The sequence below is a fragment of the Mustela putorius genome, unplaced genomic scaffold (genome assembly GCF_011764305.1).
Source record: "Mustela putorius furo isolate JIRA1106 unplaced genomic scaffold, ASM1176430v1.1 tig00003834_pilon_pilon_pilon, whole genome shotgun sequence".
Taxonomy (NCBI): domain Eukaryota; kingdom Metazoa; phylum Chordata; class Mammalia; order Carnivora; family Mustelidae; genus Mustela; species Mustela putorius.
This window is the reverse complement of record NW_025421987.1, coordinates 120307111-120325643: the sequence shown is the minus strand read 5'-3', so window position 1 is coordinate 120325643 and position 18533 is coordinate 120307111. Positions and strand designations below refer to the sequence as shown.

At 47.4% G+C, this 18533-nt stretch overlaps 1 protein-coding gene across 3 annotated transcripts in view; it reads right to left on the bottom strand.

The window, feature by feature from the left end:
- RARB (retinoic acid receptor beta) overlaps positions 1-18533 on the bottom strand; it is a 195122-nt gene that overhangs the window by 26804 nt on the left and 149785 nt on the right. For all 3 annotated transcript variants that reach the window (XM_004754348.3, XM_004754347.3, XM_004754351.3), the window contains exon 4: positions 126-286. In XM_004754348.3, the coding sequence (XP_004754405.1) occupies positions 126-286 (161 nt within the window). The remainder of the gene's footprint in view (positions 1-125; positions 287-18533) is intronic.

Here is an 18533-nt window from a genome sequence, read left to right as displayed (position 1 = left end):
CCCGGGCCAAATCTGGGTGGACATCCTCTCTGGGTCCGGGCGCAAGGGAGAGGAAGAAGGGGGCGGGCGTGGACACACGGCCCCGCAGCCATCCTCCCACAGCCCGGGGTGGAAGCGTCTCTTACCGTGGTGTATTTACCCAGCTGGCAGAGCGAGGGGAAGGTTTCCTGGTGGGCTTTGCGGATCTTCTCTGTGAGGTCGTCCAGCTCAGCCGTCATTTCATAGCTTTCTGCACATTCCTGCTTTGAAGGCTCCTTCTTCTTCTTGTTCCTGTCATTCCTGACGGCTGGAAAGGAGAGAAGACAAATCATGGATCACTGATGGCCTGGCCTGCACTGCCCGAGCTGGAAGTTTCCATTTCCTGATGCTGCCTGGACTCACTTGACACTTACAGAACAGTGGGGAAAGGAGCCATAAATACATCTCCCAAAAGAGAGGCTTGGTGGCCAAAAGGGCCAGGCAGAGAGGAAGGTGTGCCTTTCTGCGGGCACCTGCCAATCCACTCTTAAAGAGAGGACAGGCTCACCCAGAAGGCTGAGGTCTCTGCTTGCTTGGCCTTTCTATGTGCACTGGTACTCAAAGGGATGATTTTCCAAGCACAGTTCCCCTGGTTCCAGAGGGGATGGCTCACGAGGCATTAAAGGGAACCACTTTGGCCTGGGAGACACGTTGCTGAACAAAAGCTTGGTCGTGTCATTACTTGTGATTCCTGGCTCAGCCTTCTGGTTTTTGCCATTGTTTGGTATTCCAAATAAACTGACATTTTTGAAGAGATTCATCTTAAAGGTGATGGGATGATGATTTTTGTCCTTTCATGATTTTCTGCTTCCTGGACTTTCGGTATTAACCATGTAGTCTTTTATTGTTTATACATATTGTATCATATTACACATTATGTATAATGTATAAATAAAATATTAATTATTGTTATAAAAAGTTATTTTAAAATAATAATCTTTGTAGCATGAGACCTTGGCCTGGAAAACGACCTGTCCATTCATTATTCGCTTAGTCATCTGTAGCTGCCTGTCTTGGCATCTCGTCCGGCCCACTGGCCCTTCGGCCGGTGTGTCTTTGCCTCGGCTGAGCATGGTGCCAGGCAGAGTCAGGCCCCAGGGCCCGGGGCGGTGGAAGCCCAGGCTTCCCCTCACAGCACGGAGTTCTCAGATGACTTTCAGCTGAGTGTAATGCAAAGCTCTGGCCCCTGGTGGATCTCCTGGGGAAGGAAACTGAAACCCAGAGCGGCTAACAGGTAAAACTAGACCACGCAAGCCCCTCCAGGGAGTCCACATTCCCCGGGGACCCAGGGGTTGCCAGGCTGGCCGTGTATGCCACCACCATGACCTGGGAATCTGTGTTGCAAAATGACCCAGGTCATAATCCGATCTGCCCTAAGAGGATTTGGCCTGCGTTGCCTCCCAGAGAGCACCCAGGGTGATCTGAGAACTCACAGCTCCCTGGGTCTCCACTGTGAGGATCCCGAGGTCCTTCCCCGGGGCAGGAGCTGAGGGCAGAGTCAAAGGCAGGCATGGGTTGGCAGCGAGGTGCAAGGAAACCGCTGGGAACGCGTGGTACTGAACCATGCCAGTGTCTGTATAAGTCACTGACGCCTGACTAGGAGGGAGGGCAGTCCGTGAGAAGATTCGTAGTTCTTGAGTGTCTCAAGCATGTACTGGGAATCGTGTCCACAGTATCTCCCTTAATCCCCTTATCAGGTGGGCAATTTTAAACTCATTTTACAGATGAACAAACTGAACATCAGATAGGCCAAAGAATGTTTGTACACATGGCCAAGTGCTCTTTTCACTTGGACTCACTAATTCCTAAGGGAGCGGACATGTTTGAGAAGAAAACAATACCCCTCCAGATGATTTTCTTCCCCCAGGGCTCTGAAGCAACACTGTTCTTTGGCTCAGAACATCTCCAGATCTAAGGTGAGTGGGTAAAGGCAGACAGACTGGCCAAGTGCCCACACCATTCCTAGCAGGTGCAGGACGCAGGGCGAGCGTATGGTGGAAAGCAGTCAGAAAGTAAAGAACACAGTCGGCAAAGGTGGGACCATGAGAGAGGAAGAGGGGAGCGCATGGCCACAGAGACGCCCCGGTGGCTCTTCTCGAGGACAGAGTCTGGGAGGTGAGGGGAGGCTGTGGCAGAAGCCTTGTATGAGAGCGCCATGGGCTCTCGGCACCAGTTAGCCGTCCTCCTTTCCCGGCTCCTGTGCATGACCCTCTTTGCTAGTTGATACAAACACTGTATGTAAGCAGTGAGGGTCCTTCTAGAAAAGGTCCCTGAGCAAAACAGTCTGGCGGTCCCTTCAAAAGCTGAGCAGAGGGTTACCCTATGATCCGGCAATCCCATTCCTGGGTCTGCCCAAGAGAACAGAAAAGAAATGTTCATGCAGAATGTGTACACCACTGTTGCCAGTGGCTCTATTCAGAATAGCTCCGAAGTGGAAGCAACCCACACGCCCATCAACTGGTGAATGGAAACCCAGACGTGGCGTATCCACACAATGGCACAGTCTTGGCCATACAGGGAGTGAAGTACTACACCCATAACAACATGGGTGAACCCAGACAACATCAGGCTAGGAGAAAGAAGCCAGTCACCAAAGGCCACATACTGTATGGTTCTATTTGTGCGAAGTTCAGAGAAAGCAGAGCCATAGACAGAAGGCCGACTGGTGGTCGCCAGGGGCTGGACGCATGCAAGATGGGAAGTGACTGCTGTGACTGCTAACGGGCATGGGGCTGCTTTGAAGGGGGATGAAAATATTCTGGAATCAGACAGTGGTAATGGCTGTACAACTTTGTGAACATACTACAAACCACTGAACTGGCTACTTTAAAAGGATGAATGTTACACGGTATGAATTATACCTTAACATGAGAATAACAAAAACCCTGAGGGAGGCCACAAGCCACTGAACACTAGGAACTGCTCTGACCAGAATCAGAAGCCAAGACGGAACTTCTGACCACTTAACACAGAAGTACGAGTAATGCTACTATTGCTTGCTTGGCAAGGCCCTGCCATCCCCATAAGAATTCTAGTTCCCTAAATTCCACAGTGAACTGGATGAGGGAGGCATTAAAATTCCATTTCTACACTCTCAGAGCCGGAGGCCCAAGATCCGCGTTTGAAGGTGGTCAAGCCCAGATTTCAGTGGGACGTAGGGAGGCACCGCACACACGCGTACACACAAACTACCCAGAATCCCATCCCCAGGCAGGCCTAGAGGACCTGTGTCTGCACTTTCCAGCATTCTGCTTCTCTGCCCTCCATCCACCCGCAGCCACCTGGGAAACTCACAGTAGAAAATACGTCCCCAGAGGTTACCTGTGAGGTGGGAGCACCAAGGGGCGAGCTGCCCCCACTGAGTGTCGACGCCAAGCCAGAAAGGGACAGGGAACATCAGGCGGGAAGGGGGCCTTGGTGATCCATAGCAGGTCACTGAGCGGGGCCCTTGTTTTGCCGACAGCACCCACCATTTGCTAAAATAACAGCTGTAAAGCCAGAGCTCCATCTTCAGTGCTTCGAGGCCCAAACTCTGAGTGCTCTTAGCAGCTGCCCAGCTGCCAGGGGACCGGTGTGTAACCTTAGGCTCCCTTCCAGACAGCTCTGCCCACGCAAGGCAGAGCGCCTCTCCCGCTATCTCCACGACCAGAGGACTCCCAGTTCCATCAGGAACTCCTCGGCCACGGAAGACGCCACAACCCCTCTGGAGGTAAAGCCCCAATCACGTAAAGGGTCAGAAGGAGACGGACGAGTCTTCTAAACGCATAGCTTCAACAACTGCTTTGCTCAGTGGCTGTAAACGGCTGTGGGTGGCAGACGAGGGACCTGGGCCAGGCACGGGACACCACGAGGGCCTGGGGACAGTGGCTCAGTCCAGCTGCAGGGGACTCATGGAGAGCAGCGTCTGGCTCAGGGCAGGAGCTCACCTCCTTGCAGGAAACAGCCGTGGGACAGGGGGTGACACGGGGCCTCCAAGGGGGCCTGGGCTCCACGGCCATCCCGGGGGATTTGGCTCCTTTCGGAGCTCCTGGGAAGGCAGCAGCACCCTCCCAGAGATGTGCGTGCGGGCACCCTGATATGGGGGAGCCAGTGCGTCTATTGTAAAGGCTTCCGCAGGCTGGTCATACAGGAAGGAGACTCCCAGGCCCTCCCACGTGGAAATGGTGGACTGGGACACAGAGGGTTTGTGGGCTCTACCCTGAGGCCCACGGCTGCAAGTGGCAGTGATGTTTCCAAGGAAGCCGCCTGGTAGCGGCCCCAAATGAGCAGATGGGACTCATGTGTTCCTTCGTTGTCTGTCCATTCACTCTTTCGGATATTTTCTGAGCATCTAGTATGTACCATCTGCTGCAGGAACGAGCCACACAGATGGTGGCTGCTGCCATGGACTTACTTATGAAGAGGGGACAGGCAGTGATCACACAGCAGCAATAGGAGCAGTAATGATCCCAACGTCGCTATTGTGCTGTGTGCTGTCACTCAAACATCGGAGGGGTATTTGAATGCTGGAAATGTTCATCACGGCTACCAGAGCTGCCACGGGGTTCTTCCAGGGCCTTCTATTCTTACTAGGCTATTTGACAAGCTGAGAAGGAACTTCCTTATTATACCTGTTTTGCAGATGAGAAAATCGAGGCACAGAAGGCTAAATCACCTGTACCCCGTAAATGATGGAGTGGGGATCTGAACTCAGAAGATCTGGCATCAGGCCCTCACTTGGAACCCCCGTGCTTGGTCACATCACGCACACCTGTGATCCTGCCACAGAGTGAGTGCGGAGGGGGATGCCCTGTGTGCGTGTCGGGGCGGGGGGTGGGATGCTGATCCAGGATGGGAAGGTAGGTGGGGGTGCCTGGGGAGTCTGGGCTGCACACCTGATGCTCAACAACAGGGGCAGCCTGTGATGTCGGTGGTTTCCTCCTCCAGTCGGACCGAGGTGGTGTCGGCGGGCATGCGCACCAGTATACCTGTGATGGATCTGGAGGTGGACAAGCGGCTTTAAGGCCCAGTGAGTCCCTGGGAAAGCATGGGGACTGGGACGGGGTTGGGGGGCATACTGTCACCTCTGCATCAGAGTCTCTATCACAAGGTGGGGGCCAAATACCTGGAAGGCAAAGGTCACATTTTGTCTCTCTTTCCCCAAGGCCTAATACAGCATCTGCCCACAATGGGGGCTCAAATGCTATTTTGTGAAGGACAAGGTCAACATGAGACTAAAGTACAGAGTCTGGCCAGCCGTCAGGGCCTGTGCGCGCAACACAGCATTCACCTGGGCCTCTTTCTTCCAGAAAGTAAAGGTCTCATCACCCCCTCTGGGCCTGTAGGGGATTGAGGAACCACTCTCCAGCCCCGGAAGCACGAGCCAGCAGGCTGATAAAGCAGTTGGGGCAGCCGAAGGGTCACGAGTATGATTTACACACCTGGGAGAGCCGGGCCTGATGTCTGCAAAGCGCTTCTTGGACGCAAGGTGCTCCATAAAATATCAAGTATTCTCCTTGTGAGGGCCCAGTGCTACAAATCAGATTTGGTGGCATAAAAGTAACATATTTATGATCCACTATCATATTGCAAATGAAATGAATGTCATAAAAGTGTCACTTATACAAATACCTCTGATGTACGGATCTCGACCTATGAATATGAAAACAGACACCCAAGCACTTTTATTTGAATGTCTAATCATGGAAATAAATGAAGTCATGTTCATTTTAATGTGTGCACTTGTGCATGTATCTGGAATATTGATTTCCACGCACACAATAAAACTGTAATGCAGGAAACAGGCAAAAGACGTGGATTTCACTTGGATTCAGGAAGAGACGAAAACAGCGCTTCGCTAAAAATTCCTTGATGTCAAAAAAAAGAAAGAAAGAGAGAGAGAGAAGGGAGAAAGGGAAATAGGATCGACAGTGTGTTTTCCCATGAAGTTCTCTATATTCAGTTTAGCAAAGGAAGCATAATGGTCTATTTACTCTTGCTCGAATATTAAAGACTGAAATCGGTTCATCTGGACTCTTCACCTTGCTAACTACAGGAATAATGGGTCACAGTTGGTGATCTGAGCTATCTCTGGCTGCCTCTCCTGGGGGAGAGCCTGTAACTAACACTTTAATACCTTAAAAGAAAACCACAAAAAAACAGAGTTTAATCTTAGTTTAAAAATAATTTTCTGAACTCATGATGTAAATGACTGCGAACGAATGGACTTGAAGGCAGGCCGATCTATGTTTAACAGAGACATACTCCTCCCACGATTTCAGGATTTGGGGGTTGGCAGGTCCCAGCGTAGGGTTGGATGGGGTTGGGGTGAATGAATACTCCGTCAAGATCTAAATCTCCTTAAAGGTGGAGATTCTGCCTTGCACCTAATACAGCGCTCGCCACTGAAGCGCTGGTAGATGTCTGAACACGCACACAGAGAAAGGCAGTTAGCGAACGAGGCTGCCGGCCGAGGTTCTGGCCAGGGACCCCACACCTGCCTTTCCAAGGTGGCTGAGGGCGGGGCACTGTGAGTGTCTCTACGGTGAATACAGTCCTATGATTGGAGAGTGACCCCTGCCCCGCCCTCCGCCACAAGTGCAAGTGTAAGGGATGGCCTAGCTTTCATAGGGTTAGTAACAGAGCATGGAGCATACTTAGAATTTTTACAGAATATTAAATATTCAAGTCATGGGGGAAATAGTCTGGACGTAGCATTCTAAGAGTTTAACAAGGATCTACCAGCCTAGTTCAGCTTCTTAGAGTTATTCAAAGCACTTATAGAAAATCCCTGAAATATCAGAATGTACCAATGCCAAATACCTCTTTCTAGTTAAAGTGGTATAGTATACGAATAGAACTTTCAAAACAATTTTAAACACGTTTGCCTCTCACTGGTTGCTTTTAGATATGGAGATTTGGGCTCCTTTCAAGGGGAGAGCCTTTCTTTTGTCTTTAATTTCCCAGAACTTTCCTCCTCCTCCTCAGTCTGGCCTGCCATGGCCAGCCCTACTGTGGCCATATTCCTTTCCGGGCAGACCCCATGTGGTGGCCATCCTTGCAAGACGAGTGATTTGGAGTTTAGAGGTTCTGTTACAAGTGACAGATCCTTTCCTTCAGACAAGGGTCTTGTATGGACTATAGGAAACAGCCTAAGCTCAACTCCAGAGATGAGTTTATTGTCATAAAACACTCCCGCGTGATGTTAAAAAAAACAAGAGCTTTGACAATGAGCAGTTCCTTCATAATCAGTAGACCCTCTCTGCATGTTCGCTCTGGCAGCAATGGGCTACTTACTATCAGTGACGGCTTTCCCTAAATCCTGTCCATGGGAGGTGGATGTGTGTCCTTGGCTTTGTGCTTGTGGCAGAGCTATCCCACATGATGGGGGCTGAGACGAAGGGCTTAACGCAGAGAAAGGAGAGTTCAGCATCAATTCCTATAAGCCATACTGTAGGCAGCAAGTTCTTTGTTACATATCAAGCTGAAGTTTACTGCGCACAAGTTCGCTGAAGTTCAATGTGCCCTCGTATATCTGAAAGACTGTGTGGTCATGTTTTTTTGTTTTTAACTTCATAAAAATGCAGGCAGTCTCAGATTCAGGCATCTATCATCTTAAAGTCAGGATCCATGCATCTAGCATCTAGCGTAAATGACTGAGCAGTGATCCAGGCACATGGACTGCCTTTCAAAGCAGCATCTGACTGGGGTGTGGGGATGACAAAAAGAAATTTCCCAGCAGCAGACTGTTCCAGATAAACCTATATCCTGCTCTGTGTCATATATATTCTTCATGGCAAGTTAATAGGGTGTTTGGCTCATGTCAGGCCAAGGCTTTCAAATATTAAACAACAGTCTCTATCACAATAAATTCTAATGGTCAAAATTTTCATCCCTACTGTTCTCTACACCCAATTAATTTTCAGAAAATAAATTTCAGTTCTCCTTGCCATTCTTATATCTTCCCTCTTAAAACGCTTTTTAAAAAAAATAGAAATGAGGTACTTTACTTAGCCTGCAAAAAACTCTGAGGAGGAGGCTCAGAGTATGACCCTTTGATAAACTCGGCCCAACCAGAAAGTCAGCTGGCTCCAGAGTGCCGGGAAATGGGGGCCACGTTTGCATGTGGCTTGACTGCAAAGATGGGCCCTAATCTTCTGTGTCTTCCTCTTGTGCCCTGTTTGCACTGGCTTCGCAGCCCCTCCCATCAAGAGGGTGGAGACCACTCCACGGCACATGCATCCGAGATGGTTTCTGACTTGCTCTAACCAACAGAATGCAGTGGTAGTAAGGTAATAGCATTCCCAAGCCAAGGTATCGAAAGATCTTGCATACTTCTGCCTGTTCCTCTTATAACCTCATCACTACAGATGAACAGGTCCAGGCTAACCTGCTGGAAAATGAGAGATCATGTGGAGGAGAGCCCGATTAGTCCAGCTAAGTAAGACCATCCAAGATCAATCTAGAGCCAACCTTCCCAGGACTGGGAGAGCATTCAGGGAAGATGAGCAGAATTACTTATCCAATCTGAAGCTAAGCACAGGCTCATGAGAGAGCCCAGTGAACCCAGAAGTACCACTTGGTCAATTGAGAGTTTTGTAAGCAGTAATAAATACTTATTGTTTCAAGCCACCGAGCTTTGGGGTGGTTTGTTATACAGCAACAGCTAACTGATACGGTCTGTGGAAAGAGTGTTTCTGCAACAGTAGCACATGCCCCCATGTTCTTTTGCCCCATGATATGTCTGAATCAATGGTTGCTTTTATTCAGTGGTTAAGGCAAGATAAGGGATAATTTGTCATTTTTCCAACTCAAGGTTCAAGATCCTACCCTGTTACAACACACAGAAGTTAGGGAATTGTTCTCCATGGACTTAAATTACATGAAAGGTACAATGGACAAATGGGAGGGACTGGGCCAATATTCCAGAGGTTTGCATTTAGTGTATCATGTACTACCTGTACAAACTCAGAATAATCTCTAAATGTCCTTGGGCCTCAGCTTCCTCATCTAAAAAATGGGGACATTCATTTTTTTCCCATCACACATAGGACTCTTACATATATTTGGATATGTAAGTAGATGCATCACAGTATAACATGTACTCAAACAGTGGAGGCCCCACACCAATTTCTTTTCTGCGTTTATTGAGTTCTGTAGCTACTGAAGATACTAAGTCAAATAAGGCAAATTTTATTCCTCAAATGAAATGCACATGATATATATATATAGACTATGAGGGTTTAATATATCTGGAATTACTTTGGGATGTAAGATGTGAAATTTTGATGCCGCAGCAAAGAAAGAAAAGAGAAAGAAATAGGGAAAATAAATAAAGAAGAAAATAAGGAAGGAAAATAAAGTAAAGGAGGAAAGAATTTTTATCCAAGGCAAGACCAATGCTCCAGCCCCGAGCCTGCATAATGGGGATGGAGGATAGGTATACTGAACAGTTTTTAAACTTCCAGTGGGTTCACCTCGACAGCAGGACTTCCCATGTGAACCTGACTTAGCAAAGGATGTGACCATGTTCACTTTCTTGGGATCCAATTTTTAGAGATACTGCTTGACACCCTTGACAAGTCTCTGCCTCCATCCGTGTGTCAGTGAGGTGTCCAAGAGAGACAGATAAATGTCTGCGTGTTAGCCTGACATGTGCCAAACACCCTATTTAGGACATTACTGTAGAGAAGTGCCTGCATGCTGTCAAGTCAATTTTAGAAACCCAAATCCCCAGAGAAATGGTCTATATGTGAATGTGTGGTTGTATACATTACATAGCTAGTTTAAATGAAAAACCCTCACTTTAAGACATTTAAATGATTTACTCCAGCCTATATATCCCTAAGTGATTCTCCTTGAAGCCCAAAGGGTCCTAACGGCTTTCAGAATCACCAAAGAAGTATATTGTTCAGTAGAGCTTTTATTCTAAATGCAATCTATTAATTTTAATTTTTAAGGAACTGGTAATCCATGGATGAGATATAAGCTAGCCTACTATTGGATATAGTTACTCAATTAACCATGACCTCTTTTCCTAATAATTTGAATTAATTTAAATTTACTGCTAATGTTTTTGGAGGCTCTCTTAGTCCTAAGTTATTTTAAAAGGCATTTTTACAACGGGTGGTAGGGTTACCACTGAGGTCTCTCTTAACTGCAGGGTTTTTTCCATCCATCCATCTCTGTCTGTCCATCCATCCTTTCATCCCTTCATCTCTCCATTTGTCCATCCACTCAGCTGTTCATCTGTCTGTCCATCCATTTATCCCTTGTTCCCACTGTTTTCCTCCATTGAGCTATCCATTTATCCATTTTCCCTCCTTTTATCTGTTTTTCCACCCATCCACCCATCCCTTCATCTGTTAATTTAGTTCTTCATCTGTTCAAATGGTTATTGAGTACTTTTAAGAGCTCACATTCTAGTAAAAGAGAGTCACCCAAAGAACTACCACGCAGTCAGCTAGATGCCAGAATATTCATTCCTTGATGGAAGTGATCGGAGCACAACGTCAAGGGCGTACGGTGTGAGATGCACTTAGACCCTCAGATGAGGGAGCTGGTAGTTCAGTCTGTGGGAGTCAAGAAAAAAGTCACAGGAAAGAGGAATCTTGAGCTGAGTGCCCTGTAGGAGTATCCTAGGTCTTATTCATTCTGGCGTCCTCAGGGCAGTGTCTTTTCCGAGGACACTCAACAAATATTCCTTAAATGAATAAAGCTTGAAGGGGAAGGAGACGCTCGGGATGATGAGAACAGTATGTGAAACACCTAAGGGTTAGAAACAGCATAGTTCTATGAGGGAAGCTGGTTTTCAGATGGCTTTGAAAGGATGGATCTCAGTAGGGAAACAAAAAGAGGAAGGAAGAACATTCCAGAGGAGAGGGTGGGGAGGACATGAGGAAATGCTTCCAGAAACGTCTGCATCAGGTTTGTAGGTGAGCAGGGTGGGTGGCTGGTCTGCCTAGAGGAAAAAGTGGAGACTGGGGATTGGTGGGAAGAAAATATTAGATTGGTATAAAGAGGAGCAGGGAGAAAAGGGTATGTAGGGATCCACTCTAGTGAAGAAGTCTGCTGGGCTTGATGACGGGCTCAATGAGGGGGATGAAGAAGGCGACTTGGACATACCAACAGTATTCTAACCCTGGTACCGAGATTTCAATGGTATCCCAAATAAAAGTCAAGTTTGGTGGGGAATAAAGAATCCAGTTTTGGGCAGGATGATGACGAGGCTGGCTTGGGGGCACATGAGACAGAAAGCCAAGTGGCAAGCCCAGAGGTTCTCTGACAGACGAAACTATGGAGCAGGCAGGAGAATGGGAAATTAGATTAGTCAGGAGTTGAAATCTGAGGGAAGACTGTCCCAAGTCACGATGGGGTGGCCAATGCCAGGGAGAGGAAGGAAAACAGGAGGCTTAGGAACCAATTCTTGGGAGTTGCCAGCTGTTGGTGGGAAAGGAAGCAGATGAAGAGTGGCAGGAAAACTGGGATCATAACAAATCTTAGGAACTGATAGAGAAAACGATCTGAGGCAGCAGCCATGTGGCCAAGCTTCCACTGTAGCTGACAGTCAGAAAGAATGAAGAGGAAGCAAAGTTCACTGGTTTTGGCAATGGAGAAAGTGGTGACTTTCAAGAGAACATTTCTAGCAGAGCCATGAGGATGATGGAAGCCAGACTGGGGGCAGGGAGGGTTAAGAGGAGGCCAGGAAAAGCCCTTCAAAACTCAGCACAGGAAATACACTTGAGTCCAGGCCCTTGAAAACTTGTTTTTCTACAATCAAACCTGTAAGAGAGGTCAATAGAACCACCCGTGTTTACAAACTAGAAAAGCTGTATGAATTTGTAGAGGCTCCCTAGAAGGTTGGCATGGAGCTGGAAGATGTTGGGAGATGCAGTCTCTTGAGATCTGTCCGTGCAGAGAATGAAAGCAAGAGGAGTCTTTGGCTGAGCAGAGGCTGGAAGGCGGGAGGGCTCTGCAGGCAGAGGGCAGAGCAGTTTCAAAGGCCTGGACAGAACAGGGCAGCTCTGAAGCTCTGCAAACGGGGCCAGGGCTTAAGGTCAGACTCGGGCTGACCACAGCTCACATTATCCTGTGACTCTCCCCAAGGATACGTGGGTGTCGGGTGCATTGGGGTCATTAGTGGCCATGATATTATTAGAGCTGCCATTTCAAATGGTTGCTCTGTTCATGGTGAAGAAATGACTGGTGGTAGAGAGAGCCCTGAGGGGGCCACCAGAAGCTCCACGTGCAAGAAGAGGGATGTCTGAACTGAGGCAGGACTACAGGGAAGGGTCAGGGTAAGAGGTATGGGGGTGCCAGGCAGTGGGAAGAGGGAAGGGGTGACCTGCTGGTTTCTGGCTTGGAGAATGATGAAGGGACAAAGAAGGAGGAACATGATGTATGGAATTCCCTGTGCCTTCCTGCCTTAAATGTCACACGACAGGCCCGAACTCAAACCTGGGTCTAACTCCTAACTATATACTCCTATAAAATAATTCTTTTTTTTTTTTTAAGATTTTATTTATTTATTTGACAGAGAGAGATCACAAGTAGGCAGAGAGGCAGGCAGAGAGAGAAGGAAGCAGGCTCCCTGCTGAGCAGAGCGCCCGATGCGGGACTCGATCCCAGGACCCTGAGATCATGACCTGAGCCGAAGGTAGCAGCCTAACCCACTGAGCCACCCAGGTGCCCCTCCTATAAAATAATTCTTGAATCAGTTTGCTTTTTAAAAAGATTAGTGTTAAACAAGAATGTAACAAGGACTATAATTAAGGAATTTTCCTACTTGGCCTCGGCTGCCACCGACGCGATCGAGAGGTCACTCTCAGGCCACATGTGTGACTAAGAGAAAACGTTAGAAATGAAACAGCAGACGCAGGCCACAGCCCCCAAGTCAATCTCAGTACGTGAAGGGCCGGCCAGATTGGAGCCAACTTAGCCTTCCCTCGAGTGAACTTATCAGTTTCTCAGTATAAATAGATCATCCTAAATTGTCCTCATCTGTGAGGGATTGCTAAAATCCTATTTAGTTCACAAAAATCCTCTTTCTGGCCTACACAACTTTAATTCGCAGGTATTTATTTCTCCAGAGAGTCGTTTGGAAAAGAAATAAAGCCATCTTTGCCACGCTCTGCGTTGCTCCCAGCCGTGTACTTGGAAGCTCAACACGGGCCGAGAACCCAGTCTCTACTCCCGGGAATGCTTCGGCGGAGGGGTCAAAAAAAGCACGAGACGTCCAAGAAAGGACACATGACGTTCCTGCCAGACCTGTACAATTCACTTCCCTCTGCCCTTCCTTTAACACCCACACCCACACCCAGTACCTGCTTTTCTCTCCTTTTAATCAAAAAGACATCTGTTGGTGCCTTCGAAGGCAGACACGGCCTTCAAGGCTTGGCCGGGAGAGGAAAGAAGTGCCTAGAACAGAAAGCGGTGGAAGATTCCCACCTCCCACCCGTGGCCTGCTATTTCTTACCAATCCATCCGGTGGGGTGTGGCCACAGGATAAGACAGTGTTTGGGATAGAGTGGGAAGACAGCTCCCATCCAAAACACCATGGGAAGGCATACAAGGAAGTCCTGGGCTACAGGCTGCTAATTCTAAAGGTGGTCCTTAATTCAAAAATATTTACCAAGTGCCCAGTTGTGTTTCAGGCACCGTTCCAGGTGCCGGGGATGTAACGCTGAACAAGGCAATGTTTTCAGCTTCTTAGAGTTTATTTTCTTCTTGCAGAAGGCCTTCCATAAACAAATGCATAGACAATATAAGGCCAGATAATGACAAGTGTCGCGAAGAAAAACCACATACAGGGCAGGGAAGGGCCAGGGGCTGTTGAGGAAGGAAGGGTGGACAGGAGAGGCCTCTCTGATGAGTGGGGAGGTAAAGGAGCAGTGAGGTGGGGGCCAGGGGGCAGAAAGGATCACATGCACTGGGCCAAAGAGCTGGTCACAGAAAGTAAACTACAAGCTAGAATAGCTATTAATCTGCCTGTTCATTCATTCAGCAATTTAACTCAAATCTTTATAGGGCACCGGCACAACCCTGCAGCTGGCGCTGGGACAGCTGCTGGAGACAAGATGGTGAGGGAGGCCAGGGGGTCCCTCATTGAGTCCCAGTCCAGACCAGGGCAGGGGGGCGAACGTTTTCCATAAAGCGCCAGCTAGCAAATAGGCGGCAGGCTGTGCGGGCCTCAGAGCCTCGGTTGCCAACTACCGTGCCACTGCAGGACGACAGGAGGCAGGACCGTACGTCAAGAGCACGGCTGCGTGCCAACAGAACTTTCTATTTTCAAAACAAGCTGGAGGCCAGATTTGGGTATAGGACATTGACTGTAGTTAGCAGTGCCATACTTTGGAAGATGTCCTTGGTTGTTAAGAAGTTGTTTGGGCAGTAAATCCAAATTAGGGAAGAAAGTACATTTACCAAAAAAGAAAACACTTTAGAACCCACCTTCTTCTCTCATGTTTGTTTTCTTGGTTGATTTCAGTTTTCAGGCACCAGAACAAAAGTGTCAATCGTTTTTTTCTGCCCAGCAACAAACCGGTGCCCCCATAGACATTTTCTTCTGGGAAATCCCCCTTGCCTTCCCCTGATAACAGCCTGCGGTATTTCCAGATCCCTGGTCCAGAAGAGAGCAGGCTCTCCTCACCTAACCACGTGCGGGATAATGGGTCAATACACCCCAGAGCAGTTAAGGGTAACAGAGACATGGAACACTGGCTTCCGCCCAATGGGGAGTGGGGACAGGAGGGTGGCCAGAGAAATTCTTCCCATGACAAGGAAGATTAGAGCTGAGTGGCAGCTAATTAGGTGAAGAACATTCTAGATTGAGGGGAAAGCAGGAGCAAGATCTTGGGAACAGAAAGAGACCCAGGGACCTGAGGTTAGGGTGGTAAAAGTGTTCTGGAGATGTGAGGGAACTTTCAATTGTACCAAGCTTCATAAAAAGCATGGTCTCCCAACCACATGTGACATCCGGTGACATTCTCCTCCCCAAATCCTAATTTCTTCTTCAACACATAAGTATAGCTTCTCTGAAGTCCTTGCACTACCTGTTGCTCTTCTGGAAAGTGGCTTAGTCAAACAAGGAACCTCACAAAGAGATAAACTGAGTTCACACAGAGGTGGAGGGAAGATGTGAAGATACTGGGAATTCTCTAAAGAAAAGTTATCTGCTGCCCTGCCTGTCATTCCTCCTGGGATGCTGAAGGGTGCACTTGGGCACTGGAAGCAAAGGTCACCCTCCACCAGGAAGGCCCCCATCCGAGGAAGAGTCAGTCAGAGCTCAGAGAGCCAGAGAGGTCTACAGATTGCAGCCAAAAGAGTTCTGTTTTATTACCCAAGTCTGTCCTGAAAAAAATGCGCAAAAGATGGCAGAAAAACATCATCTCCCTAGGAGCAAAATTTTAAAATATTTAAGCGCTGTTGCTTTTCATGTGTTTCATAAAATTCATCAAGTGAATTATACTTTACACACCTTCTTTTGTAAGGTGTCTGTTTTTAGATTTTAAAGCTTCAAAACATTGAATCGTACCTTAAAAAGTCCATAACTTTCTGTCTTGACAAATGACATATCTATATATATTTAAGCACATCTATTATGGAAAATTTCAAACATACCGAATGTAAAGAAAATAATATCTGAAATATATCTGAAAATAATATCCATTCAAAGCCCAGCGTCAATTATTAATTTGGCCGATCACCTTTCCTCTTCACTCCCATCCCTTCCCCAGATTACTTTGAAGCAAACCCTTGCCATTAAATCCTTTCATCTCTATATATTTCAAACTCCTTTCTTTCATAATTTCTTTTTTTTTTTTTTTTTTTTTTGAGAGGGAGAGTGGTTGGGGAGAATGGCAGAGGCAGAGGGACAGAGAGAATCCTAAGCAGGCTCCAGGCCCAGAGTAGAGCCCAATGTGGGGCTCTATCTCACGACCCCGAGATCATGACCTGAGCCGAAATCAAGAGTCAACTCTTATCCAACTGAGCCTCCCTGGTGCCCCATTTTCTCACTTCTCATCGTATGCTTGCTTCCCTCTGGGGGAGAGGGTGAGATTATTATCTACCTCCAGTAGGTTTTAGTAGGCACAGAAGTCAAAGGTGAGAACTGCTCGTCCAAAAACAGGAGGGGAAACCATAATGAAAGTTAGTGCCTAACTGACCTTGATGTACTTCAAGCAGAGGCAGCTGTGCTGGAAACTTCCAGAACATAAGCAGAGAGAACAAGTTGTCCTATCCAGTCACTGACATTAGGATGTCCCCCTCTTCTTTACCAAGTCCCTTCCACTTAACAACCTAGTCACTGTCAACAAGAGCTGGCCACCCCTGCCCCCAACACCACTCTCCCTTCTTACCCACTTTCATTATCTGGAGAAACATATGGTATAACTTTGCACTCATTTAAGGTTGGCCAGACCTTAGGATGGGAAGGAATGCTGGACTCTAAAATAATATTTTTCTCATTAATGCCACTGAATCCCCTGCCCAGCCTGTTCCCCCACTTACCCCATGATCTTTTGACTGAATTCAGGAAATTGCACAATGAATGGTTGCTCAGCTCCAGGAACTGCCATTTTTAATCATGTCAATTGTTTTTGCTACTAGGTACCTTAACTGCTGAGGGGCTTGTGGTCACCTATGATTATCAGCTTCACCTTCTTGCCCCAGAGCTCTCAGCAACGTCCATATTTATTTAGAAACAGGGGAAGGTCAGTGAGTTGTGGGGCTTTCTTAGAATGTGCCCAGACTTTACAAATAGCAAGAATGAATCATGGTTATTAAAAAGTTCCTTGAGCAGACTAACTTCAAAAAGAGGAATGTTGGTGGGACTGGGTTGTCTTTTCTGAGAACTGCTGGGACTCCCAGGTTGATAAAAGAGAGATTGAGGGCTTGATCAGGAAAGCCAAGAAACACTCCACGAGACACCTTTATGCTGGGAGCCCCGCAAGGCCTATCTGGCAGCCCCCTGAAAGGATTCCCACCTTCTCACACTCTTCATGGGTCACCAAGTCCATGCCCAAGCCCTTCCCTACCAAGCAGATGCAGAAGGCTCAGATCCCCAGCCCTGGCCTTTCTTCTAAGCATCAGATGTGTGTATTCAACTTCTCACTAGATATCTCCTGGCCCCTCACTTTGTCTCCTAAACAGACTCTTTAACCATCCTCCCTAACTCTTCTTCCACTGGCACTGCCATCTCTGTGACCTCGACCACAGGCCACCCAAGAGGCCCAAGTCCCAGTGAGAGAGGCAGACCCATCCTTCTCTCCTCATCCTACCTGTCTACTGAGGTCCACTTAGTCTATGTGCTATTGCTCAAGTCCATTCTCTCCCTTAATGATGCTTTGCAGACATTGGCTCATCTGAAAGTGTCAGGAAAATACAACACAAATCAGAAGGATTATTACTGTTATTACAAATATTACTGTTAGAGCTAAAACAGAGCTAAAACTGTTCCTCTCTCTTGCTGGGCCCCAATAATAACCTGTGAACTCAGACGACCTTCAGGCTTACCACAAGGACATCATTTAAAGCCTCTCTTTCCCTTTCCAAAAACCCTGCTCAGGCTTTGTCCCAAAAGCCTTTAAAAATGATTTTTCTCGGGCGCCTGGATGGCTCAGTGGGTTAAGCTGCTGCCTTCGGCTCAGGTCATGATCCCAGGGTCCTGGGATCGAGACCCGCATCAGGCTCTCTGCTCAGCAGGGAGCCTGCTTCCTTCTCTCTCTGCCTGCCTCTCTGCCTACTTGTGATCTCTGTCAAATAAATAAATAAAATCTTTTAAAAAAAAGATTTTTCTCATTAATTTTATACGCTATCTCCTTCTCAACCCCTTAGGAGAGACAGACAGACAGACACACACACACACACACACAGCCTTTCCTTGAAGCTCCGGTAAATTTCCTGGGGGAAAGTCAGCATCAAGAACAGCCATTTTCAACAGCATAGGGATAGTTTTAGTGCCAGTGTAGACAGTGTAACTGCAAGGGTGTCTTTACTCTTTCCACTTAAGCAGCAAGTATTTCCAGATGAGAAAGTACTTCCTCCTTATGCTTGAAATATTTTTAAGTATCAGGAAATGCCACTGAACCTGTATCCTGAATGAAAACCCACCAAATTGACAGTTGTGGGGGACCTTAGTGATTCTCCAGTTATGGCATATCCCAAGTGACCACGGCCGTGAGTGCCCAGTTATGGTAGTCACGAGAGCTGGGTTTTAATCTCAGCTCTGTAGCTCAGTAGTTGTGTAAATTCGGACAGTTTACCTGGCCTCTCTCCATGTTAGTTGCCATGATCATTAAAAAATGGCAATAACCAAATAAAAGTGCTGAAAAGATCTAGTACCCTAGAAATGTTAGCAAACTTTCCTTTTTTTGCTTTTCATTTCTCAAACTGGTGAGAGCAATTATCTTCTCCGAACACTGGGTTTTCTCTACCCTCTGAATTTCCAGCGTGTTCACATCGGACAGCAGATACCCGGATGACCTCCTGTCATCCACTTCGCCCTAGCATGGATAATGTTCTATGGATGTTCTAGATAA